This window comes from Papaver somniferum, chromosome 5, assembly GCF_003573695.1.
Source record: "Papaver somniferum cultivar HN1 chromosome 5, ASM357369v1, whole genome shotgun sequence".
NCBI classification, from domain to species: domain Eukaryota; kingdom Viridiplantae; phylum Streptophyta; class Magnoliopsida; order Ranunculales; family Papaveraceae; genus Papaver; species Papaver somniferum.
Window position 1 is genome coordinate 125347828 of NC_039362.1, and position 27888 is coordinate 125375715.

Here is a 27888-nt window from a genome sequence, read left to right on the forward strand (position 1 = left end):
TTGACTACTTAGAATTGCCAAGTGTCTCTTTCATAGCTTCTGTATATGAAAAGACCTATTTCGGTTAATAGGAAATGAGGATTTAATTACTGTTCAACGTAAAAGTTTCATTTGCCAAGACCTTTAAGGGATAAGAAGATATCTTCTCGACGGAATAAATTATAAAAGGAAGTACATAGAAATAAAATTCGAAGAAAAATGTTGTTTAATTGTAAACAAGAAACAGATTATGTCTGGGGATCAGAAAAAGCAAAAAAAAAAAAAAAAAAATTAAAAAAAATCCGGATCTTAAGATTGTAATTTTAAGAGATATGATCGAAGATATTCATCGTTTACATATCGCACGAAGATGTTAATATTAGTGATTCTTTGTTAAAAGATTAACATACACGTTCCATATATATCCGAGACTCATTAACTTCCAAAAATATTGCATGGGATCTGTTAAAATATTGCATGAGTTATTAGAGATCAAGTTTGCATTAACATTCCTCACATTTATCCACATTATATATATTTATATAGAGAACGAAACCCCTAAAATTTTCATGTGACTACTTAACAATGGGTTCTTTTTCTAAGCTCTTAAAATTGTTCATAATTTTGAACATTATTATTTGTACAGTGCACGCACATGGAAAAAGAATTTCTCAAGAAGAAGGAGAAGATACTGGGATACTTGCACAACTCGAAATCTTGAATAAACCACCTATCAAATCGATTAAGGTAATCTATTTGTTTATTAATATAGTATAGTTTTTCCAATATAACGGAGGTTTTGGTTTTATATATAGATGGGTGACGGTGAAGTCTTCGACTGCGTTGATGAGAATAAACAACCGGCCTTCGACCATCCTTTACTTAAAAATCATAAAATTCGGGTACGTTCTTATTCCCACTTATAATATGAAATATTATAACGTTAATACTATCTCTCGTATTTTAATAAGCACACATAGTAGAAGTAGGAAAATGATTGTATCACGTAGACTGAATCATGTGGATTGTACAGCTACATACAGAAAGGATGGGGAACTAGTCCATCTAGAGAACTGCTATATATACATACTAGGGAATGACCCGTGCGTTCACATTATCCAAAGCTGGGTACCTGGGTCATTTAACATGTCCTAAACATCAATGGTTGTGTTATATATTGATTCCCTATCATTTTAATTCCGTAATTCGCGCTACTGATATATTTATTTATATATTTATTTACTTCCTCCGTTCTTTTTTAATAGGCCAGTTTTGTTTTTAGCGAAATTTAAGGAAATTAAGAGAACTAATCATTGAAAGTGGTCCCCATGACACTTGTCAATAAAAGAAGTGAAGTGAAATGGTCCCCATGACACTTGTTCGCAAAAGAAGTAAAGTGAAGTGGTCCACATGACACTTGTCATCAAAAGAAGTTAAGAGAAAAGTGGTCTCAAAAAATTAAAATAACATTTGACTTTCCCAATTAGGAAACTGACATATTTTTTTGAAACTTTTATTTATAGAAACTGGCCTATTAAAAAAGAACGAAGGGAGTATTTTAAATATTATGTTCTTGGATTTTCTGCTTGGGCTTTATTAACTATCAATTTTGGTTATACCCTCAGTCGAGACCTACCTCTTCTCCATTACGTGCAAGCAATGGAACATTCTCGTCATCTTCATCGGCTACTCAATCTCCAAAGATGGTTAATTTGAGACGTGTGAAATGCCCAGAAGGAACAGTTCCCATCCGAAGAACCAGCAAGGAGGATTTAATTAGAATTAAAGCTTTCATGGAATCATCTGAGCTAGTAAGCCCTATTGTTCATCCGAATGATGATTATGAAGTAAAAGAGCCCCCGGGACGACACGTAATAACTAACTTTTCACAACTATTTTCCAGATTTTATTTCTCTCGAGTACATACATATTTTGCATGGCGTATATGGCTAATAATTGATTATTTTATATAGATAGCAGCATACCACTCCCTTCCGGCAACTGAGCCAGATCAACATCTAGAATTTCATGGAATCCAGGCCATGATGACGGTAGAGAATCCGTCTGTCGGACCTACTCAACGTAGCGTATCTTTGGTGTGGCTTGAATCTGGACCCAACGATAGTCGTAATGCGCTTCAAGCCGGATGGATGGTATACACGATTGAATTGGCTTCTTCTTCTTTCTAATCAGAAACAAACTTAACTTATTATTAGCACGATTTATAAGGGCTGATACTAGCATTGTTAGGGAATGATACCATCTCAAGATCTTAAGTGATCCTGGCTGTTGGATCGGTTAAATGGTATCGGCCCCAATAATGTTGGTATCAACCCTTATAAATCATGATTTTAGATTGGTACTATATTAACTTATATTCGTCGGATTTTATTAGGTGTCACCACAAGTATTCGGAGATAATAAGACACATATTTCCGTATTATGGGTAAGTATTCAAGAAATATTTATAAATTTATGTTATTCTCATTTACCATAGAAGAATGCTTCAAAAAAGTTTTTTTTACCATGGAACATTAAAGAAAGAGATTACAAGTTTTATGGAAGGAAATCAGAAATGATCGCCACAAATTTATTAAAGAAAGAAATTTCAAAAAATATTCGGAACTTTATACAACTAAAATAGTATATAATCTGAACTACAATTATTTTATGTTGAATTAGCGACTTATCAAATATTTGTCTAATGAAAATCTTTGGAAAAAAAAACCCGAAAATGAGTCGTTTGTCTAAATATTTTTAAAACATGATTCTAATGAACGAATAAAAATTAGTATGGGTCAAATGGACACCAAAAGATAGCAAGAATGAACTGGATTCATCCTGGTAAACTTAAGAAAGAGTGAGGATGAAATTGGATGCATTCTGATGTAAATTAAGAATATGAAAAAATATTTGAAAATGGATAGGATGGAACTGTTTATATCCTAGCTATCTTTACATTCCCGTCCATTTGAACAATATCAAATTTTACATATCTTTTTCGTCAATAAATTTTGATCCTTTAATCGATTTTGTGCAAAAAAAAAAAAAAAAAGGTTTCATCAACAAGTGGATGTTACAATATCCAATGCACGGGCTTTGTGCAAAAACACAGAGACTATTATGTCGGGCAAGTTATAGAACACACGTCACAATACGATGGGGCGCAGTACGCTATGGGAGCTTACATCCACCAGGTAAAGAATAATATGGATTAAGTTTTTTTTTTTATTATTAATATCCAGCTTTATCCTCATTTTTAAAGGTCTTAACATGTTTGAAAAAATGGGTGTGGTTATTATTTAGGATGCTGGAACTGGGGACTGGTGGTTCACTATTTACGGAGGCAAAATGAACGCAGACATTGGATATTGGCCCAGAGAGGTGGTTCCTCATCTTGGTGCCGGTGCTGATTTAATGGTATGGGGAGGGTTAGTTTACAACCACCCACATGAAACAAGCCCACCCATGGGAAATGGACATTTTCCGGATGGCAACCCAAAAACGGTTGCAGTAATGTATGACATGCATTACCTGGATGGAAACTATGCAAGTGCAGTGCCGGTTATATGGAGTGATTTCGGAAGACGACAAGACAATGATAATTGCTACACCATAACCCGCAACGACTTTGATGAAACTTATAGGTATAACATATTCTTTGGAGGACCTGGAGGAAATTGTGACTAAGATCACAAAAAGTCTCAACAGACCACGCTAAGATTACAACTACTGTAATTTTTTCTGTCGGACAAATTTTATTATTTTTATTGATATTCTTAAGTAATAAGTTGATATTCTTAATTTTAAGTAATGATCTACGACTTATATATAAATCTAGCTAGATGTTGTGTTAGCTATTGAATTTGTGCAAGTTATTAAAATAAATGGAAGGAATAGAGTGGATCAAGTTATTGAATTTGTGTTTTTTTTTCTTTTTGATCGGTCAAAAAGAAATGTCATTGAAAAAAGGTATTACAGGATTTAACAGGGCCTTATTAACCATTGGATAAAGAAATCTTAACGGTCAAAAAAAATTCATCTAAGTCCGGGTTGCTCAATACCCGCGATGAAATAAATGAATTTTTATGAAGTTTCTTCTCTCTCTTTCTTCTAACCCATTAAAATTCTGTATATTCGGCAGAGAGGGTTAGGATCTTGATTAATTATATCGAATACATTCTTGATTTAAACTAAAATTGTGATCAATTGTTAGGGTACCGACCCTAAACTCGTCATAAGCCCATGGATAGAACTCAACTCGAAAACCGGTTGACTAGAAGAGAGAACCAATTGATTTATAAACTATCAATTAAGCCCCATCTAACCAATGTGGGACTAGGATCCCAACATCCATCATCAAATCCTCTTTGAAATTATCCCCCAAATTGAATAATCAATTAGCAGCAATTGATAAATAAGGTTTGAGAGTGATTCATTCAAATTTTTGAGTAGCGATCATCAACGAAATTTAGGTATTATATATGAAGAGGGGTATGCCGACCAGAAATAGATTGATTAGAATTTCTTTGGAAGGTAAATCTTAGCATAAGTTAACCTTGAGTCTTGGCCCTGATATTTTTTTATTTATTTTTGTTCTTGTCACTACTAACTTGACGAAAGAAAAATAGATTAGAAAAAGGAAAAAAAATCTGTAAAACCTAGATTCTTCGAAATATGACGAAAAAAACTCAAAATATTGATTCATCTTTCTCTTGATTAAGATACCTGAACGAGTCATAATCAAAAGCAACTGAATGCACATTTTCCATGTGCAGAAAGGAAGAACAAAGAAGAACGACAGAGATTCGTGGGAGAGAGAAGATTCAAAATCAGAAAACAAAAATGCTGAGGAGTTAAAACTGTTTCTGATTTCATCATGGGTATTGGGTAACCCGGATTTAGATGGAAGATCTTGACCGTCTTTATTTCTTCATCTAACGGTCAATAAGGCCCTGTTAAATCTTGTGAAATAGGAGCCTTTCAAGGGATCCTTACTCATGAAGTAAAATGGAGAACCCCTTATCTATATGTTTTTGGTGATGGTTAAATAATTCTTATTTAATTAGATTTTAATCGTTTATATTTAAATGTTATTGATTTTAGATTGTAATTATTTTTAGATTAAAAAAGTGAAGAAGACAAGTCATACAGCCACGCCGATGAATCGATGATGAACGATGGCATGGTCGCAAACAAAGAAGAAAATTTTTAAGGAAATAAAAGACAGTCGACACTGCCTTCATGAATGCAATAAAATTTCGATAAATTAATAGTGTAGGGACCAAAAAAAATTATTAATTTAATGAAGTTGTTAATTTATCGAGTTAAATTTAGTTTATCCAAACCCAGTTGAAACCGGATAATTTTATTACTTTAACGAAGTAATTAATTTATCGAAGTTCTACTGTATGCCGACATAAGCTTCCCATTTTGATAGTTCAATAATTTGTTGCATATGGTGGATTCATTCCACTCGTTCAATCCTACTGCCTCTATTTAAACAGTCATATATTGCTACTACTATGTAACTCTTGCTTCAATTTTAGACTTATTTAACTTGGATGTCAAAGTTGGTGAATGCTCTTGATATTCGACAAGTACCTATGCTCTTGATGTTAATCCAGTACAAAGGTTAATCGATCTATGGTCAATCGATAACTATACACTTCAATTCAAACAAAATAGTTGTGTGTTTTTCAAAGCAAAAATTTTAGATGTTTTAATTGAAACCTCATCTGATAAAATAGAAAGAGTCAGCATTGTATTTATTTATGAAGTCTATGACGATATTGGAAAAAATAATTAGTCTCTTTAATCTTTTTGGACACCCCTTATCAACGTATTAAGTATTATTTAACCTAAAATATCCCCCAATTTATGAGAGTATTCCCAAATTGTGGGTTCTTTTATACAAAACTTATATAAAAGTTTAAACGTCCTTTATACTAAGAAGATATCACTGTACCATTGTACCACATTAACATCCACAATAGCCAATATCTTAGAACAATGTTACATTATATTGGTTTTAGAAATAGAGAAGAAGACACGGAGTACAGGAGAAGAAAAAGAGTCAGAATTCTACAGTTGTGTGATAATACAGAGTTTAAGCCCCTATTTATATAGACAGAAGAATTGATGTCCAAGATAAGTAGACCCTAATCTTAGACACGAAGGGCATGTTAGTAAATAAATTTGGTTTAGAACACTCCCCCTGATGACCATTGTGGCTAAGTCATTACAAATATATCAGGAAAAATCAAAAGAGAAAAACCTGAAATTTCATAAGCCTGTAAAGACTCAGACATTGTTGGACAAACATATGTTTCCTCGTTAAAACCTTAATAAAGAAAACTCAATTGGTCAAAACCTTGACAAAGAAAAAAAAAGAGTACAACGTGATATGTCCAGTAGAATGCATTTTGTCTGATAATGCTTCCACTGATGAGTACTTCAGTTAAATCTTGTCTTGCAAATCTTTGAGTTGAGATATTTCAATTTCGGTGAATGAATTTCTTAAATGTAGAAGATTGTTGTACTTTTCTGAAGAAATTTTCTACTTGATTAAGGTTGTCTTCCTTTAATACTCTTATTGAGTTTAAGTTCTTCTTTAACACTTTGAGGACTTGTGTCATGGATTGCTAGCTTCTCGAAGATGTTTCGCAAAAGTATTTAATGTAGTTTCTTCAACAAAGTTCCAAGACACGGATACATTACAATACGTGAAAAAAAATCGTATTTGTGATTAAACCTTATGTGTTTTATAAGGACATATCCAAACTTCTAAGAGATGATTATATGTTGTACAAACATGGACACGGGACACAATTATGACATGCCACAGTTACAGGGACACGTCAAATCTCAAAAAAGCGGGTTACAGGGACACATTATATGTATTACTCACACCACTAAAAATGAAATTTTACAACAATCTACTCAACAAAATAATTATTCTTATTTTTAAAATACTTGATTAACAAAATAATTGTTCTTATTTTTAAAATACTTGATTACTAATTAAATAAAATTAATAATAGTGTAATAATAACAAAGCTTTTCATGAATAATGCAGTTTTGACTAAAAGGAGAATAAATCAGCATCACATTTAGTTTATTTTGATTTTCCAAACCAAAGTGAATAATTTATGGCGTGTCTGAGAGGGTTCAATTAGAATCCGCAAAGTTTTCAATGTCAATTTTTACGCGACATGTGTTGTGGCGTGTCCATCGCGTGTCAGGAAGTGTCATAACCGTGTTGTGTCGGTTTTATGTCCGACACGGTAACGTCATCTTTCTTGGAATATCCGTGAAACATTTGGTCTAATCAAATATGGACATCCACAAAATAACCGAAATCGCACAATTCCCCTGGATGACCACTATGTTGAATTAAATTGCCTTACTAAAACATTGCTAGCAAAACCCAGTTGGACAAAATCTGGATGAAGGAAAAAGGACAAAATCTGGACAAAACCCATCGATAGACTTATATATACACTTCTAAAGCGCGGAGTTTAGTGTTTTTAAGGACTCCTTAAGAGACCTATGAAGCTGGTATCATTTACTAATTAATCCGGATTCTTAGCTTGGTACCGAATTTCTTAAAACACATAAAAGATTATGAAAAGGAGAGGGTACCAAGTACACTAACAAATTTTTCGTTCGACAACCTGTATAGACAAAACCTAATATAATTGCAAGTAGACCGACTTAATGATCCTTAACAATTATATATAGTTATATCTCTATCTATTCTGAATCAGAAATTCTAGCAATAGAACTCGTGAACCTGATTGTTAAGGAGAGTACTTGGACGATCTCAAAAATCAATATCCAAGATCAATCTAGTTGTATATATCCAAATAATCCAATCAGAATCATGGAAAGTAATAAACTTGTTATCTATCTTTCAAGATACAAATTCTACAAGAAACAAATATGGCAATCAATCACAAAAATATGGAAAATACAAGACACTAAAAGTTTTTTCACGAAGAAACCGCAATAGCAGAAAAATCCCGGAACCTCATCCACATTTGAACACAAATTGTATTAAGACGCTACAGACACTATCCTATTATGAGACTTCAAACTGGAATGTAGTTGAGATCGAACCCACCCTCTAAGTGATTCTGTTACGTCGCACTCCTTACATCTCTTGAACCTCGCAAAGCTTTACATAACTACTTCCCTTAGATGACGTCCTTTACAACCTAAGAGTTGCTTCGACCTAATTAAGTGAAGACTTTTGATACCAATCCGCCTCTAACAATTCAACCTATTTGATTTTCCTTTAGATCAAAGATCAAGGCTTGGAAATATGTTTGCAATAGACAAAGATAGCAAACCGCAAAAATCCAAAAAACTTACACTCAGTTAGCTGAGAAGCCTGGATTCTTTACCACCTCTCAAGAATAATCCTCATCTTATCAATTAAGAAATTTTTTTAGATATCTACTGTTGTAGTAATTCGATTGCGGTAAATAAGGATTCGATGCTCGGACTTGAAAAGATTTTTAAAGCAAAAATATATACAAAATTGTCACAGGATCAAGAGACACTAGGACTCAGGATTCCACCATAATCATTCATATAATTAATATATTTATTTCCAAAACAATTATAGCTCACATAAAAATAGGGACTCTAATTCTTGCCAAGGTAGATTTTTAGAAGATTAACTGTAAATCGAAAGCATGGCATATCAAAAGTACTAAGACCAAGCATAAACCATCAAAAGAAATGACAATCAATTAAGAAAAAAATCATAAAACATTTAATAAAAATGCAAGAAGTCATAAAAGAATTAAATATAATTTTTATATGTGTAAAATATGGCTTCCTCCATCATCCCAGTATTGGGGTTTAGCTATTCATATCAATCACACACTCAAAATATTAATTCAAAGTTCAAAGTGTGATTAAAAGAGTCAAAAGTTATAAAATAGTGGTTCTGAGACTCACAAAACACGTCCAACAGAAACGATAGAATATCACTGCAGCTAACTGCGACACTTCTCTGATGCTGTTGACGCTGCTGAAAATAAGTCTGCCCTGGAGAGTCTGTTCTTCGTGTTCTTGAAGCTTTTTAATGGCAGCAGCAGCAGCAGGTGAACATTGCTGTTTTTCCTTCTTCTTCGCTCCTCCTGGCTCTGGCTCGACCCCCAAACACTTCATCCCCCTTCTATGACATAAAACCAACTATTTATAGGCTTTAAATCCCCTTGAAACTCGATCAAACCCCTTGGAAATCTCCATTATTCTTTACGGGTTGTTTGAAGAATAATCTTCTTCTTGTGCGTTACAGGCTGTTTCTAGCTATTATCTCGTCTCAAATATCTTCTAGGACTTTTACCCAACTGTTTTGATGTATATCCCACGCAAGATATCCCATAAATCTCTCAAACTAATCTCAAACCCTAAACAGAAGCCGTGTGCACTGTCTTGACTTTGTGTGGATTTTCTGACTTATCCAGCCCAATTAGATGGGTCTAATCGCTTCTAACAGGTCCCCTATGTCTTGTAGAGTCCGTGGGTACCAAATTTGCCCATTTAATCGCCTCCTAGGTCTCTCAAATCATTGATCCAAAACTGTTGACGCTGCTGCCTTTTTTCCCGCCAAAATCCAGTTTTGAAACTTTGAAGATGACCTCCCCCTATCCAGTTCCGGTGTCCCTTTAGTACATGTCCTGAAATGGGGTGCCCCTTAGTAATTAGGTTACCCCTTATCCAAAGTGAGAGTCCGTATAGTAATTTTCTCCCACGAGCGCAAAAACCACTTTTTAGCCAATTTCGCCGCAAAAGCTTATTTCTCCAAAAACACCTACAAAGACATAAAATAACCAAATAAGTACAAAATAGAGTACTAACAATATAAACAATTGGGACAAATTAGACACATAAATGCGTCTATCAAATACCCCCAAAATTATTATTTGCTAGTCCTCGAGCAAATCTAATCTAAAATAAAATGACTACACTTAGCACGTGCAGTAAGCCGTTAAACCACTAGGTGGCCCTAGTGGCGGAGTGTTGTCTCCGGGGGGTTTACCAGAGGTGTACCCACAAAACCTTAATACTCCAGAGCTTAGCTATCTACGCAGAACCTTGGAAGGCACTAAAGAATCTCCTTGGTTGGCATACTTATTGACTACAGGAAGAAGTACCCTGATGCGAAATTCCAATTGATGTACACGAGTTTGCACTCAAGCATACTAAAATTCATATAAAGTGACAGAGCTCTACTCAGATAGTTGCACTATGGACATCATATTCGGAGTCTAAACTAATCACATGGATAGATCAAGAAGATGGATATAGAAAACATAGATGGTTTTGATGTTTACTAAGTGAACGACGTTTCCCATATCTGTCTGAAGGCCTCCGCAAAAATGAACCTATCCTAATGGATTGAGATACTAGTCTGACTAATATCAACACACTGACATATACAAGGGTACCAGTGATCGACTTTATTGAATTTATTCCTTTTGGTCAAATGGTCTGGTCTCAATTTTTTTTTTTTTTTACTTTTTGGTAACTACCATTTTTTTTTCATCTTTTTTTTTTTTCATCTCTTTTCTTTTTCAACTTTTTTTTTTTTTTCATGGTATCTCAATCACTCTAATTCACCCTAGCATTGGTAACATCTTGAATCGTGGGCCCCACCTATCACTTAGAGAAACATAGTTTAAAAAAATAAAATAAAAATAGAAGTGAAAAGGACTCAACGAGATATGGTGAAACTATCATGTTATTTCTAACACCTGAGCTCTGTGCTTTTATGAATAGACTCTTTAGATGTTTCCATCTAATCAGATTGGTTCCTCAAACTCCTACAATCAAAATGCTTCCATCCACTTAGATTAGTTAGTGCAATCCTCAATAGGCATAAATTTCTAAGCTCTGGAGTTTATTTATTCATACTAAAAAGTTTCTCCCATACCCCCAAACTTAAACTAACATTGTCCTCAATGTTCTAAAGATGAAATTAAAAGCATGAACAAGGAGAAACTGTTACCATTTGAAATGAAAGAGTTACGGAAGGATATTACCTGGCATGAGATTGGGTTACCTCCCAAGAAGTGCTAAGTTTAAAGTCTTCAGCCAGACTAAGAAAAGTATTAGTCAACTCGAACCGTATAACAGTAGCCGGAATAACTGTGGGTCTTTAACACCAAAAAGAGCTGACAAAAGGAAACTGCAGTGAACCAAGAAAATGTACAAGACTAGCATGCCCTTACCTAGTTTCCTGATTAAGATATCTATATCTAATTGTGGTTCAGGTTCAGGTTCTATAAAAGGGTCTAAATATATTTCTTTAGGCTGCAACTCCTCAAAATTGAGATCCGAATTATTAGGTCCTAGAGTCTGTAAGTACTTAAATAAGAACTTAGAAGCACAAAATAATAACCTAAATAATTGAGGATCCTCTAAGTCAATCAGGTTTGACTTACATAATTGACCACAGTGAGAGTAGTGGTCATTCTTAAGAAAATGTGTCGATTCTAATATCCTAAAGTAATTAGGTTTAGTCTCAGAACTTAATAATTGACACATTTGAAATTTATACGTTCCCACAATTGTTTGAAAAATATTTGGTGGGAAAACAAAGTCGATCTTAGTATCATAGCCTGGTCTAACCTCATCAACCAGAGGATGGGTTTCTAACAACTGAACTTCCTTATGGACATCACTAGGTTCAGGAAAACGAGTATGAAAGTAATCTTGTAAAATGGTTGAGGCATTGATGTCAAGTCCTAAGTGTGGGGACTTTCTGAGAGTTAAAGGTAAGGCACTAGGGAAGTGATAATCACCCCCAAACTTAGAGTTTTCAGTTTCTCTAGATAGACCTCTAATTTTTTCTTGAATTTCCGTATCTTCAGAGTCCTTAAAATATTCAAGAGATTCTTCTAAGTTATTATCAGGTAGTGCATCTTTACTCATCTCTACGGGTCTATCTTCTTCTTCCAAGACTATTGTTTCTAAGTCGCTAGACTCTAAAACAGTATTTTCGAAATGAACCCGTTCCTCTAAACCACTATCGGCTTCGTAATCAAAAGGAAAAACTACATCGTCTAAAACGGTGGTATCCCTAATCAAATCCTCGTCCTTTTGAATAGGTGAATAATCATAAAAATTATTTGGATTTGAAGTAGAAATAATATAATCACTATAAAGCTCAATTGGATTACTAGATTCCTGATTACTATGCCTACATGTTTCAGATTCTTCATCACTACTATCCTCATCATCATAATAGTACGAAGATGATTGAACCTTATCTAAATAAGTAGTGTTACCAATTATAACCTCGTTATCTTGATTATGTGAAAAAGTATCTTCATTCTCAAGGGTATTATTGGATACACTATATTGGCAATTCAAGTTATTTCGAGCAATACTTTCATTCGTCTCTAACTCAAGTCTACGTGTCGACTCAGCTATCCTCTCAAGGGTCTCTTCCAAAGAAAGTTCCCTTAGTGTAGGATCTAAGTTTTGAGTTAATCTATTGAGGATATCTTCTACAGATTCAGTTGTTGTTGCAGTTCTTTCGTCCATAACTACATTATTCACCTCATCTAATTTATACGTCGATTCAGCTAACTGACGTGATGACTTAGCTAAATTCCTGAGAGTCTCTTCTAGAGAAGGAATAGGAACTGAAGGATCATAATAAGGACTACTTTTCAAAAGTTTGATTGTATCCTCTAAAGACGAAGAACTAGTATTATAATCTTCTTGCTCGTATGACTGATGCGCGTGCGGATAGTAATTGGGCTCACCATGGTATGAACCATAACCTTGAAAAGGTTGGCGTCCCCAGTCACTATTCTCACTATGGTCATAATACTGATGATGTCCATATTCAAATTCAGGTCGATATTCATTGTATTGGCTTCTATCATACCAGTTCGACATTCTTAATTGCAGGGGAATTCTACGCAATCACAAACAAGTCCGACTCGACCAAATCAAACCTATAGAATCTAGCAAACAAAAAGCATGATGGCTCCACTTAGATTGTTTTCTAGACCAGCTTCTATTCCTTCGAAAAGGAATTCGTTACAATTTGAGCACACCCCTCTGGAATCAATCCGAGCTAATGTAAGTTGAATCGAGGCGAGGGAAGCTCAGTGGAGCTTTGATACCCAAGGCCTCACCGCTATCACAAGGCGGCGCAGTCACGCATTCAACTCACAGAAACCATCATGAACTTTGAAATGTGCTTAAAGAGCAACCAATATTTTTCGAACGAGTTTCCTATTAAGCTCGTTACCCTATTGGTCTCGTTCTATTCAAAATTTTAGGCTTAGGTTCGCGTTTGGTTTCGTTTTCCTAAGGCGGGCAAGAAGGAAACGGTGATGAAATCCGAGTCCTTATCTTGTTTAGGCCAGGCCTTGCCCTTTACTAGGAAAATAAAGACAGTCGGTTCGTCCTCAAACAATTATCACCTTAAGGCAGACAGTAACCCGCTTGCAGGAGATTCGGGTGTTTCGATTGGACTTACCTCGTACCAGACCAGACGGGCGATGAACCGTTGTCGTCGACTCGGGCCACGACTCCTATGACGTGTGCGAACCCGAGGGGCCGAGACGATATAGTAATCGTCGTCCTTCCCTGCAAACAGTTTGTATTTAATTTTTTTTTAATTTATAACCCTTCCGTAGGGTTTTAAAAATAATGTCCAAAGTCCAGAATAAAGTCCAAATAAAAAGTCCAAAATTACAAAAATTATGAAAAATAAAGCCTATTTACAAATTCTAAAAATAAATAAATAAAAGCTATATACAAAAAAAATAATAATAATAAAAATTAAATCCTAAAAAAAAAAATTATGTCTTTTTCTTCTTCTCTTTTAGCTTTTAACTTTTAGCTTTAAGCTTTTTGTTCCCAAGTCCTTAGTATTCCACTTCGAACCTGTAAATCAAAGACACAAAAAGAAACGTAAAAAGGAACAAATAATAGTAAAAAAATAAAATAAAATAATAAACCTAAAAACAAATCTATATACAAGTCCGCGTCGGCGGCGCCATTTTGTTGTAGTAATTCGATTGCGGTAAATAAGGATTCGATGCTCGGACTTGAAAAGATTTTTAAAGCAAAAATATATACAAAATTGTCACAGGATCAAGAGACACTAGGACTCAGGATTCCACCATAATCATTCATATAATTAATATATTTATTTCCAAAACAATTATAGCTCACATAAAAATAGGGACTCTAATTCTTGCCAAGGTAGATTTTTAGAAGATTAACTGTAAATCGAAAGCATGGCATATCAAAAGTACTAAGACCAAGCATAAACCATCAAAAGAAATGACAATCAATTAAGAAAAAAATCATAAAACATTTAATAAAAATGCAAGAAGTCATAAAAGAATTAAATATAATTTTTATATGTGTAAAATATGGCTTCCTCCATCATCCCAGTATTGGGGTTTAGCTATTCATATCAATCACACACTCAAAATATTAATTCAAAGTTCAAAGTGTGATTAAAAGAGTCAAAAGTTATAAAATAGTGGTTCTGAGACTCACAAAACACGTCCAACAGAAACGATAGAATATAACTGCAGCTAACTGCGACACTTCGCTGATGCTGTTGACGCTGCTGAAAATAAGTCTGCCCTGGAGAGTCTGTTCTTCGTGTTCTTGAAGCTTTTTAATGGCAGCAGCAGCAGCAGGTGAACATTGCTGTTTTTCCTTCTTCTTCGCTCCTCCTGGCTCTGGCTCGACCCCCAAACACTTCATCCCCCTTCTATGACATAAAACCAACTATTTATAGGCTTTAAATCCCCTTGAAACTCGATCAAACCCCTTGGAAATCTCCATTATTCTTTACGGGTTGTTTGAAGAATAATCTTCTTCTTGTGCGTTACAGGCTGTTTCTAGCTATTCTCTCGTCTCAAATATCTTCTAGGACTTTTACCCAACTGTTTTGATGTATATCCCACGCAAGATATCCCATAAATCTCTCAAACTAATCTCAAACCCTAAACAGAAGCCGTGTGCACTGTCTTGACTTTGTGTGGATTTTCTGACTTATCCAGCCCAATTAGATGGGTCTAATCGCTTCTAACAGGTCCCCTATGTCTTGTAGAGTCCGTGGGTACCAAATTTGCCCATTTAATCGCCTCCTAGGTCTCTCAAATCATTGATCCAAAACTGTTGACGCTGCTGCCTTTTTTCCCGCCAAAATCCAGTTTTGAAACTTTGAAGATGACCTCCCCCTATCCAGTTCCGGTGTCCCTTTAGTACATGTCCTGAAATGGGGTGCCCCTTAGTAATTAGGTTACCCCTTATCCAAAGTGAGAGTCCGTATAGTAATTTTCTCCCACGAGCGCAAAAACCACTTTTTAGCCAATTTCGCCGCAAAAGCTTATTTCTCCAAAAACACCTACAAAGACATAAAATAAGTACAAAATAGAGTACTAACAATATAAACAATTGGGACAAATTAGACACATAAATGCGTCTATCATCTACCTTGAGGAATCACAAAGTATAGGACGAAAAGAACTTTGTGATTACTATCTATCTTTCCTGAAAGAGATTACGAGAATCAGGACGATAGAAAAGCAAGAGCACGATACATGAACTATCAAGGTAAAAGATATTCGGACCTGGCTTCATGAATTCCTAAGTAAAGTCTTTTATCCACAGACCTAAAAGGTCAATGAAGTACGACTATAGGTATCAACTAGGGGACAGAAGTGTTAAGGATTGAATTTCGCAGTTGAAAGAGCATCTCTATTTATGGATGTTCAAGACTGAGGGTTGTTATTTAGAATTCAAGCTAAGATAACTTGAGCTTTAAGAAAAATATTCTTTGTTTATACAAAACCCTTATTAGGGTTTCAAGTAAGCATGTGAGAAGTTCTTCTTGAAGTCACATAGAAGAATAAACACTATGGTCCGGTTACAGAACCGTGTATAATGATAGTTCTGGAAAATATGCCTTATGAACTAATAAGCAATTTGATGTTCATTTAAACACTTAAGACTTTAATCATGATACATATACACATGTGTTTTAGTGATCAACGATGTTTTAGAGATGTTTTTGAGAGTCATAACTGTTAGAGCACTGCTCGGTCGAACTCACAAGCGTTGCTATCTCAAGCTTGTTGTCAAGTTTAGTTTCCAAAACTATAAGTCTTGATTTCTAGTCTACTTATAGCTGAGTCTCGGACTAGGATATAAAGTGTAGTTGAGATCTAGAATCCATGTCGATCATCATACAAAGACGAATAACTACTCAAGGAACTGATGGAACTTCATCGACTAAAAGGTATGTGGAGACTTGAACTTATCTATCACTCAAAAGTCTATCTACTCTATCTCCTATCTTGAGACAAAAATCGTATTGCTGTATAGACTTTGATTATGCACATTTGCTATTTCGAGACGAGTTTATCTCGCTTATCTATTTCTCGAAATATGTGTTGGCAAGCTTTCGTTTTGGCCAAGTTCATCTTTACTAGTGACGAAAGTCATATTAAGTTTCAATTACTTGAAAATTGCTTTGACGAAAAATGGTTTGTAAACAATAACTATATAACGTCCTATAAGAATGTTTCAAAGATTGAAATGAGAGTTTAGAATATATAACCATGGTTGGATATAAACATTGTTTGATAACTCATACGTGTGTAAGTCCTTATTCCTTGAACCAAAGTATGCGTACTTTGTTGTTCAGGAAAATCGGAAATAAATTCCGCGTACCAGTATGCGTACTGTCGGAACTTCACATCCCATGAATTTCTGGTGGAGTTTGTGAACTGAAAACAAACTTATTCTGGGTACTTAAGTCCGCTTAGCAGTATGCATACTTAATTTGGTTATTTTCAAAAAATTATTATTCGTCAACTTAAACTTATATAAACTAAGGAATGCATATTTGCAAACCGTGGCTATAAAGTTCATGAATCGATTCAAGTGAATCAAATCGTTTTTGCTTCGATTGTGTCTTGTATACTTCTATAAGATCTAAGAAATTGAACAACTCTCTAACTAGTTCATTTGAGTCATTTTAACTAGTTGTGGTAAAGAAGAATATGGTTGATATGAAAGTGCTCATATGGCTAACCATTTGGTTTACTACTGTTGAACCAACTAAGTGTACATGTTTGGGTACGGTTACACAAACCTAAATAAACATGCATTTCATTTGTGTGTAACAATCTAAGTTTCGATCTAACGGTTGAAAGATATTAGCTTGAATCTAATCAGGTTTTCATCTAACGGTGAATATTGAATGCTTTGTTACCAAGGTAACTTAGATTGCGAACCCTGATTTGAAAGAATATATAAAGGAGACTCTAGCAACTGGGAAACTTAATCCCCACACCTCCTGTGTGATACTAGTTGTATAATCTAGAGTCGATTCTCCTTTAAACTTAGGTTTCTATCGAGACCCTGTAGGTTAATGACTTGAAGACTTCATTGGGATTGTGGATCCAGACCCAACTATTTTCTTTGTAGTTGCGTGATCTGATCTTCTTGTTTCTATCGTACTAAGTACAATCGTAAGATTGGCTTGAGATTGATTTCTCCGATAGGTAAGATATAAAAGAAGTCACAAACATCTTCGTCTCATCGTTTGTGATTCCGCAATAACTTCTTTCGCTAGTCTATTAAGATTATTGTGAGGTGATTGATAATTCTGGGCTGTTCTTCGGGAATATAAGTCCGGGTTATCAATTGGTTCCTGTTCACCTTGATTTATCAAAAGACGGAACAAAAACTCGTAGGTATTTCTGTGGGAGACAGATTTATCTACTACCGTAGACTTTTCTGTGTGATACAGATTTGTTTATTAAAGTCTTCGACTTTGGGTCGTAGCTTAGTTGTGGGTGAGATCAGCTAAGGGAATCAAGTGTGTAGTATCCTGCTGGGATCAGAGAAGTAAGGAGCCCAACTGTACCTTGGATCATTGTGAGATTGATTGGGGTTCAACTACAGTCCAGACCGAAGTTAGTTTGTAGTAGGCTAGTGTCTGTAGCGGCTTAATACAATGTGTGTTCAATATGGACTAGGTCTCGGGGTTTTTCTGCATTTGCGGTTTCCTCGTTAACAAAACTTCTGGTGTCGGTGTTATTTATTTTCCGCATTATATTTTGTTACATAATTGAAATATCACAGGTTGTGCGTTGAATCGATCAATTGGGAAATCCAACCTTTGGTTGTTGATTGATCCTTGAACATTTATCTTTGGTACCGTTCAAGTGATTTTTCTTGTATTCAATTAGACTCGCATATTTCTATTTGCTTGAGTAAGTATTGAATCGAGAAAGAGAGATATAACTCTTTAATATACTTTTTTATTAAGATTGAGTCTGACTGTCTAGTTGATTCTCTTAAAAGTATATTGGAGTCTGTTCATACAGATTGCTAAGCGAAATATTGGGTGTGGTTGTTAGACCCCCGCTTTTTCAATTGGTATCATAGCAGGCAAACACTATAAACCTAATAAGTTTGTGTTTGATTGATCCTTAAAAATTTGTCATATGGGAAATTTCTTTGGAAAACTTGCTCTTGGCATCTGTAACGCACGTCATAATTCCTTAAAGATTGTTCGAAGATTATTGCAGATAGATCCTCTGGTGTCTCATGATAATCTCTATTCATCTAAAACTTTGGAAAACTTAGATGATGAGAAATAATATAAAGGAAAAATTAAAAGGAAAGGAAGATTGAGAAAACGTTCTTTACGCTCAAAGATATGGAATCTCACTAGATTAACTCTTAATCTTTTTGAGGATTACTATCGTGATGGATCAATTAACAAAGATCTATCTGGAGATTTTGAAAGCGTTTTTAGATTCTTGGAAAAACTTAACTCCGTTAAGTTTAAGAGTCGTTCCGATAAAAGTTCGTCACTTTAAGGTATACGAACTAAACTTGTTGTCAACACAAGAAAATTCAATAAAACGGGTTCTCATGGTATTGACACATTTTCATGTTATCGGAAAAACCTTCTTTCTGGTCAAAGAAAAAGGAAGATAGAAATCTTTAGTAACCTTGATTATCATCTTTACTATGATTATATCACTGGCACTGCTAACAAATATCAACCAGGAATAGTGCATAAAAGTCTCTCTACACATAGTTCCCCTTGGTAACAAGTCTGGCTCTACCCCATGTGTATATATATGTTGGGATGGGGCAAGAAATGGCTTGATTTGTGTACAGTTGGGTTAAAATGTTATTCTATCCTTCTTGGATTTTCGAATAAGCTTTCTACTGCATCCGTCTCCTCTCACAAATTGTGTTGTCACGGGATGCACAAGCTTTGAAAAAGCGGGGGTACAAAAACCACACCCAATATTTCGCTTAGCAATCTGTATGGAAAAACTCCAATATACTTTCAAGAGAATCAACTAAACTCAATATTAATAAAGTATATCAAAGAGTTATATCTCTCTTTCTCGATTCAATTCTTTCTCAAGCAAATAGAAATCTGCGAGTCTACTTGAATACAAGAAAAATCACTTGAACGGTACCAAAGACCAATGTTCAGGGATCAATCGATTTCAATCAACAACCAAAGGTCGGATTTCCAATTGATTGATTCAAACACACAACCCGTGATATTTAAATTATATAACAAAATATAATGCGGAATAGAAATAACACAGACACCAGAATTTTGTTAACGAGGAAACCGCAAATGCAGAAAAACCCCGGGACCTAGTCCAGATTGAACACCACACTGTATTAATCTTCTACAGACACTAGACTACTACAAACTAACTTCGGTCTGGACTGTAGTTGAACCCCAATCAATCTCACACTGATTCAAGGTACAGTTGCGCTCATTACGTCTCTGATCCCAGCAGGATACTACGCACTTGATTCCCTTAGCTGAATTAAACCACAACTAAGAGTTGCTACGACCCAAAGTCGAAGACTTTAATAAAAAAAAATTGTGTCACACAGAAAAGTCTACAGAATAGATAAATTTGTTTCCCACAGAAATACCTACAAGTTTTGTTCCGTATTTTGATAAATCAAGGTGAATAGGAACCAATTGATAACCCGGACTTATATTCCCGAAGAACAACCTAGTATTATCAATCACCTCACAATAATCTTAATCGAAGCGGTGAAAGAAGATATTCCAGAATCACAAAAGATGAGACGAAGATGTTTGTGACTACTTTTCTATCTTTCATATCGGAGATATAAATCTCAATCCAATCGTTACGATTGTACTCAAAATGATAGAATCAGCAAGATCAAATCACACAACTACAAAGTCTTTAAGTCGTTAACCCGGTTTACAAGAAGAAACCTAAGACTAAAGGAGAATCGACTCTAGATAATACAACTAGTATCACACGTAAGGTGTGGGGATTATGTTTCCCAGTTGCTAGAGTTATCCCTTATATAGGGTTTGCAATCAATGTTATCTTGGTAACAAAGCATTCAATATTCACCGTTAGATGAAAACCTGATTAGATTCAAGCTAATATCTTTCAACCGTTGGATCGAAAACTTAGCTTGTTACACACAAATGAAATGTACTATTTTGGGTTTATGTAACCGTACCCAAACATGAACATTTGTTGGTTCAACAATAGTTAACCAAATGGTTAGCCATATGAGCACTTTCATATCAACCATGTTCTTCTTCACCATAACTAGTTCAAATGACTCAAATGAACTAGTTAAAAGTTGTTCAATTGAAAGGAAATCTTATGTAACTACACAAGACACAATTGAAGCAAAAACGGTTTGATTCACTCGAATCCATTCATGAACTATATGGCCACGGTTATCATTTAGCATTCCTTAGTTAATATAAATAAGTTCACAAACAATCGTTTTTAGATATAACCAGCTTAAGTTCGTAGACTTAGTTCGCGTACTTAAGTTCCCAGAAGGAGTTCTCAAACTCCAGCAGAATTTCTGGGGTCGAGAACTTCCGCCAGTTCGCGGACTGGGTTTGCGAACTGAGTTCACGGCTCTTGTTCCTGTTCTCTTGATCAACAAAGTTCACAAACTTTGGTTCAAGTAAGAAAAGACTTATGCATATATGTGTTGCCACACAATGCTTATATCCATCGTTGGTTATATGATCTAAACTCTCATTTCAATCATTGAAACATTCTTAGAGGATATTTCGTCAAAGTAAGCAATTTTCAAAGTGATTGAAACGTGTCATGACTTTCGTCACTAGGTAAAGATGAACTTGGCCAAACCGAAAGCTTACCAACACATATTTCGAGAAATAGATAGGCGAGATAAACTCGGCTCGAAATAGAAAATGTGTATAATCATAGTTTATATAGCAAAACGACTTTTTTCTCAAAATAGGAGATAGAGTAGATAGACTTTTGAGTGATAGATAAGTTCAAGTCTCCACATACCTTTTAGTCGATGAAGATCCACCAGTTTCTTGAGTAGTCCTTCGTCTTGTATGATGATCGTCATGGAGTTATTGAGCTCAACTACACTTTCTATCCTAGTACGAGACTTAGCTATAGTAGACTAGAAATCAAGACTTATAGTTTTGAATTTAAGGTCTTAGCTATTTGGCCGACATTGATTTGAAAGGTAATTAGCTAATTTTTGGTACATGATGTCTGGCTGAAGAGTTTAAACTTAGCACGTCTTGGGATGTAACCCAATATTCATGCGACAAGGTAATATCTTTCCTTATCTATTTTTCTTTAAACGGTAACAGTTTCTCCTTGTTCATGCTTTTAATTTTATCTTTAGAACATTGAGGACAATGTTAGATTTAAGTTTGGGGTACCGGAGAAACTTTTTAGTTGCAATAAATAAACTCCAGAGCCTAGAAATTTATGCTTATTAAGGATGACACTAACCAATCTAAGTGGATGGAAGCATATTGGTTGTAGGAGTTGAGGAACCAATCTGATTAGATGGAAACATCTAAAGAGTCTATTCATAAAAGCACAGAGCTCAGGTGTTAGAAGAAAAAAAACATGGTAGTTTCGCCATATCTCGTTGAATCCTTTTCACTTCAATTTTGTTTCTTTTTAAAATATGTTTCTCTAAGTGATTAGGCAGGGCTCACGATTCAAGTTGTTACCACTGCTAGGGTGAAATAGAGTGATTGAGATACCCCAAAAAAAAAAATTGAGACCAGACCATTAGACCAACCGGAATAAATTCAATAAAGTCGACCACTGGTACCCTTGTATATGCCAGCTGAGTTGACATGGAGTTAGGATTATCGACCACTGGTTCCCTTGTATATGCCAGTGTGTTCATATTAGTCCAGATCAGTATCTCAGTCCATTAGGATAGGTTCGTTTTGGAAGTGGCCTTCAGACAGATATGGGAAACACCGTTCACCTTAGTCAACATCAAAACCATCTACGTTTTTCTCTACATCCATCTTCTTAATCTATCCATGTGATTGGTTGACTCCGGTTATGATGTCCAGAAACTATCTGAGTAGAGCTCTGTCATTTATATATGAATTTTAGTATGCTTGAGTGTAAACTCGTGTACATCAATGGGAATTTCGCATCAGGGTACTTCCTCCTGTAGTCAATAAGTATTCCAACCAAGGACATTCTTTAGTGCCTTCCAAGGTTCTGCGTAGATAGCTAGGGTCTGGAGTAAAGGTTTTGTGGGTACGCCTCTTGTAAACCCTCCCGAGACTATAACTCGGCCACTAGAGCCACCCAGGGGTTTAAAGGTTTATTCATACACTAAATGCAATCGACGATGACTGCGACAGTGAGTTAGGATTTTATTTTATTTTTGCTCGAGGACTAGCAAATAATAAGTTTGGGGGTATTCGATAGACATATTTTTTTGTCTAATTTGTCTCGATTCTATATATTGATAGTGCTCATTTTTGTACTTATTATGGTGTTTTATGTGTGTGTAGGTATTTTTGGCCAATAAACATTTTTTTGGAAAAAATCGGCTCGAAAAGTTGGTAAAAGCGCCCGGAGGACACTTGCTATTCGGACTCTCACTATGGATAAGGGGTACCCCAAATTACTAAGGGGCACCCCCAAGGCAGCTGTTATCGCCACCTATGGATAGGGGCGACCTCTTCTTCTTCTTCACGTTTAAAGCAGAAAATGGCGGGAAAACAAGCTGGTTTGCTGCGAAATTTTCAGGGCTAGATTTGGACGGGATTCTGTCGGAATTTGACGTGGAGTTTGATTGGGACTACCCTGTTATACTCAAACAGGATTGATAGGTGTTTTCGAATCATAAAAAAGGAAGATATCTTTACATCTCGGTTAAACAGGGAAGAATAGGAAACGAAGGAAATCTCGGGTATGTTTGGATTTGTTTATGGAATTTACGGATTTCTTTCCCGTTATATTTGAGTTTATTGCATAAAGAAGATATGGGAAGAATAAGAAGGGAAAGAACGAATTCCTGAAGGAATATTTTCCGTGGAAAAGAAGAAAAAAATCCCGTGGATTGTGGGGGAAGAAAACTCGATGATTTTGTGACCTGTGAAGTATATAAGAGCTTTCGGGAGGTTCAAAGAAGCTTACGTACAGTTTGGGGAGATTTTAGAAGCTTGCAAAGAGACACAGTCGAGTTGTAGAAGACATAGGCGAGAGGAGGAAAAAGAACATAGAACATCACTTAAGGAAAGTCGCAGAACCGTGGCCTTTTCTTTCAAACTCAATAGTATTTGTCACAATTTCTATAACAATTAATTCCAGTTCGCAATAGTTCTGTGTTAGGGTTCTTTGTAACAGTGGTTCTGTAACAATTATATCTGTTACAAACACGCTGTTTTTATACCTTCTCTTCTTTTTAATCAACTTTTGAGCAACAAACATGTATTTTGAGCAAGTGGTTAATATGAGGAGATAAACCCCATTGCTGAGGCGATAGAGGAAGCTATTTTTCCAACAAAAAGTGGTATATTCTATTTTATCTTTTTATTTGCAATTATTATATGATTATTCGCCTTGATCGAAAATTGTTTGAATGATTTTTGTTAAGCAATTGTTATTTCTTTTGATAGAGCATACTTGGACCTAGGTTTTTGATGTTCTATGCTTCGGATTTACACTTGTTATTTTGAGAATCTACTTGTTGCAATAGTTAGAATCAAATTGAACGAGAAAATTGCATGAATATAAATATTGGGATTAAATCACTTTGAACTTGGAAAATAGTGGAATCTTAGCCTCAGTTTTCTTTTAATATTGATATCAATTTTGTCAGTGTTTGCTATAGTTATTAGTGAGTTTCTATTTTAGTTTTGAATTTAAGTCTCAAAAAATCCTTCACAACTTCGAGAATCGAAACTCTTTTTACCACTATCTATAATCACATCATGGTTATTCCAAACTCTAGTTATTTTTCTAAACAAAACAAAAAATAGAAGATTTACTAGACAATAAAACAGTTGTCTAAAAAAGCAAAACAATGCGGAAACTGTGTCAACCGAGCGTGAACTATCATCAATTAGGCAAATTGGGATCCTTATGAGTCTTGTGATCCTTGAGCTTGTGATCAGTAGTATCCTCTGAAACTTCAGAGAGGAGATCCTTGTTGGGAAGATCTTTTGCATGATTTTTCATGAGACAGAGGTCATGATTCACCTTTTTCAACTCAGATCTTATCATATTAAGACACTTTTTTGCATCAACAAGTTGCTGAACATTAAGAATCACATCCGTTGGAATCTTGTCCCCAATATCTGAGTAGAAGTCAGGAGATTGAGGAAAAGACCTTTTCACTTCAACAAAGGTTCCCTTCTCTTTATCGAACTTGAAATACACCGCATTATCAATGAAGTCTTTAGGTAAATCCCAAGAACATGAAGACTAAGCCATTGATAGTAAGAGGACTAGAGTGAGATATCTCAACTCAATAGGAAGGGCATATAAACGATTTCAGAAGGGCTTAGGGTTTACCAGATTGGTTACCCCAAAACAACCATGAACTTATAGAAGAAAAGTCCACAGAACCCCAAGAAACAAGACTATATTAAGGTAGAGTACACAGTACCTGAAAGGAGTTTCCAAGATGCATTGCATTTTATCTTGAGAAATCCCTTTAAGTTGTTCTCCAACAAGCCGTACTACATTTATATTCACAATTGGGCTTGGACCCGTTCTCGAACGGAGACCCACATAAAATGTAGGATTTTTGAGGTACATGTGTTGGGATACCAGTATGAAGAAGGAATACCTACACAAGCTTTTTGGAAAAATTTTGTCACAAGAAAAATATGAAAAAGAATTCATAAACAAAATCAACCGGTTACTTGCCCCATTTCAAGTTATATACAAATGAGGTGATGCCATTCCTGAGGTTAGGTGGTGTGAGGTGCAGAGAATTTCTCATGCAAGTTCTTTGGTTGATATTTGTGGCTAGAATTAGGAGTAAAATCATAGTGATAAAACTCAGAATTCGTTGGTCTCTTATGACACAGAGATGACTTTTTCTGATAACAGGTTCCTTTACCAACCTTACAGGAAATCTTTTTGTCAACTTCAAGAGAGTTGGTAGTTGCAAAAAGTTTGTACATCATTAGAACATGAATTGACAGGTACAAAACTTTTATCAGAACCATTCAATTCTTTTATGGTGTTAAGCTTTTCATTTGGAGGACAAGGTACAAGCTTCCATACATCTTGTCTTTGGAATTGAGTTAACTCTTCATGCATCGCATTTACCCATAAGGGATCGCTAAGAGTTTTATCAACATTCCTTTGGAGAATAACAGGGGTTTTAGAACACTCCATGAGATTGTGATTTATTCCTGGTGAAGCGTTTCTAGAGACTTTACTGTCCATAGAGTCAGATCGCTACAAACACAGACTTATAAGGTCTTTAAACATGTTTTCCTGCTGTGATACCAATTGAAAAAGCGGGGGTACAACAACCATACCCAATATTTCGCTAAGCAATTTGTATGGACAAACTCCAATATACTTTCAAGAGAATCAACTAGACTCAATCTTAATAAAGTATATCAAATATTTTTATCTCTCTTTCTCGATTCAATTCTTTCTCAAGCAAATAGAAATCTGCGAGTTTAATTGAATACAAGAGAAACCACTTGAATGGTACCAAAGACCAATGTTCAAGGATCAATCAATTTCAATCAACAACCAAAGGTCGGGTTTCCAATTGATTGATTCAAACGCACAACCTGTGATATTTCAAATATATAACAAAATATAATGCGGAATAGAAATAACACAGACACCAGAATTTTTTTAACGAGGAAACCGCAAATGCATAAAAACCCCGGGACCTAGTCCAGATTGAACACCACACTGTATTAAGCCGCTACAGACACTAGCCTACTACAAAATAACTTCGATCTGGACTGCAGTTGAACCCCAATCAATCTCACACTGATTCAAGGTACAGTTGCGCTCCTTACGTCTCTGATCCCAGCAGGATACTACACACTTGATTCCCTTAGATGATCTCACCCACAACTAAGAGTTGCTACGACCCAAAGTCGAAGACTTTAATAAACAAATCTGTATCACACAGAAAAGTCAACAGAATAGATAAATCTGTCTCCCACAGAAATACCTACAAGTTTTGTTTCGTCTTTTGATAAATCAAGGTGAACAGGAACCAATTGATAACCCGTACTTATATTCCCAAAGAACAACCTAGTATTATCAATCACCTCACAATAATCTTAATCGACGCGGCGAAAGAAGATATTGTGGAATCACAAACGATGAGACAAAGATGTTTGTGACTACTTTTCTATCTTTCCTATCGGAGATCTAAATCTCAATACAATCATTACGATTGTACTCAAAACGATAGAATCAACAAGATCAGATCACACAACTACGAGAAAGTAGTATCGGTATGGCTTCACAATCCCAATGAAGTCTTTAAGTCGTTCTTTATAGGTGAAAACTATTTCTGCCGATTTTGGTAATTTGGGTTGTCTGGATGAGAAATGAATCTAAAACCTAAACAAATGCACTGCACGGGAGTGCTTGTGATTCGAGAAATCAATCTGTACAACTCTGTCCTAAACCAAGAAATGGCCGTTCCAGACTTGCTTCGGTCACAAAGTGAAGGAGATGGGGTTGATCTTAGGGAGGGAAGCGAAGAAGGTGTTGAGATTGTGAAGTTGTTGGCTATGTATGACTTGAATCAGAAAGCTGAACTGGCTTGCAGAATGTAAACTATCAGTTCTGGTGTTGGAATACGTTGTATCCACACTTGATTTCTGTTTCGTCTTGTTCTTTGGAAATAGGGAGGAGAACCTATTTATACAAGTCATTGAGCCTAACCCACGTCTCTCATGGGAAGTGGAGGAAGTGGAATGATGGAGTAGTGGAGTTGTGTGTTAGTGTCACACAACCAGTCTTGCCCACTTCTCCCATCATCACTAACCGTCCATCTCTTCCTGACACGTTCTTGTGATGGTGCGTTGCACGCTGCACGTTGTAAACCGCCAGACCAATACCCAGTATGTATCCCCCAGTTTGTGACATGCTTGATGTCTCGAATGTGTGGATGTGGGACCCACAGAAAGTAGCATGTGATGCTAGATTAAATAACTAAGTTATTTAGGAAGTCGATATTTATGAAATATCGTGTGTATTGTATGCAGGTAATGCATCGAATATATTCAGCATGTATGAAGCATCGCTGTTTTAAGGCTTAACGGAGTAAGTCACGAATTTAAGCGTCTTAAAATAACATCACGTCCAACCATCTTCGAGTGATCGTTTGGAGGCTATACAAGCAAGCCCTGATTTGGCCGATCACCCCATGTGGAAGAGTGGTGGACGGTGATCATGGTGATGCCTCACTGGTCGCCTAACTCCTGTCTTAGGCTGTCCGTCCAAGCTGGCGAAGTTGGACGGACGAGATGACTTGCGAACCACATCTGCGACCGTTGGATTAGGGTTTAGGAGGTGCTCAATCACCAACCTTTAG

General features: G+C 35.6%; 1 protein-coding gene across 1 annotated transcript; it reads left to right on the top strand.

The window, feature by feature from the left end:
- The first annotated feature begins 577 nt into the window (after window positions 1-577).
- LOC113277772 lies at window positions 578-3858 on the top strand. The gene is made up of 7 exons (XM_026526769.1): window positions 578-726; window positions 795-881; window positions 1605-1850; window positions 1953-2132; window positions 2375-2425; window positions 3036-3176; window positions 3286-3858. The coding sequence occupies exons 2-7, from the start codon at window positions 795-797 to the stop codon at window positions 3667-3669; spliced, it is 1089 nt and encodes a 362-aa protein (XP_026382554.1). The 5' UTR covers window positions 578-726; the 3' UTR covers window positions 3670-3858.
- The last annotated feature ends 24030 nt before the right edge of the window (window positions 3859-27888 follow it).

Coding starts and splice junctions, on each gene's coding strand:
- LOC113277772 (XM_026526769.1), top strand. CDS start 795: ATGGGTGACGGTGAAGTCTTCGACTGCGTTGATGAGAATAAACAACCG. Junction 882..1,604: donor TTAAAAATCATAAAATTCGG/GTACGTTCTTAT, acceptor TTATACCCTCAG/TCGAGACCTACCTCTTCTCC. Junction 1,851..1,952: donor AAGAGCCCCCGGGACGACAC/GTAATAACTAAC, acceptor TATTTTATATAG/ATAGCAGCATACCACTCCCT.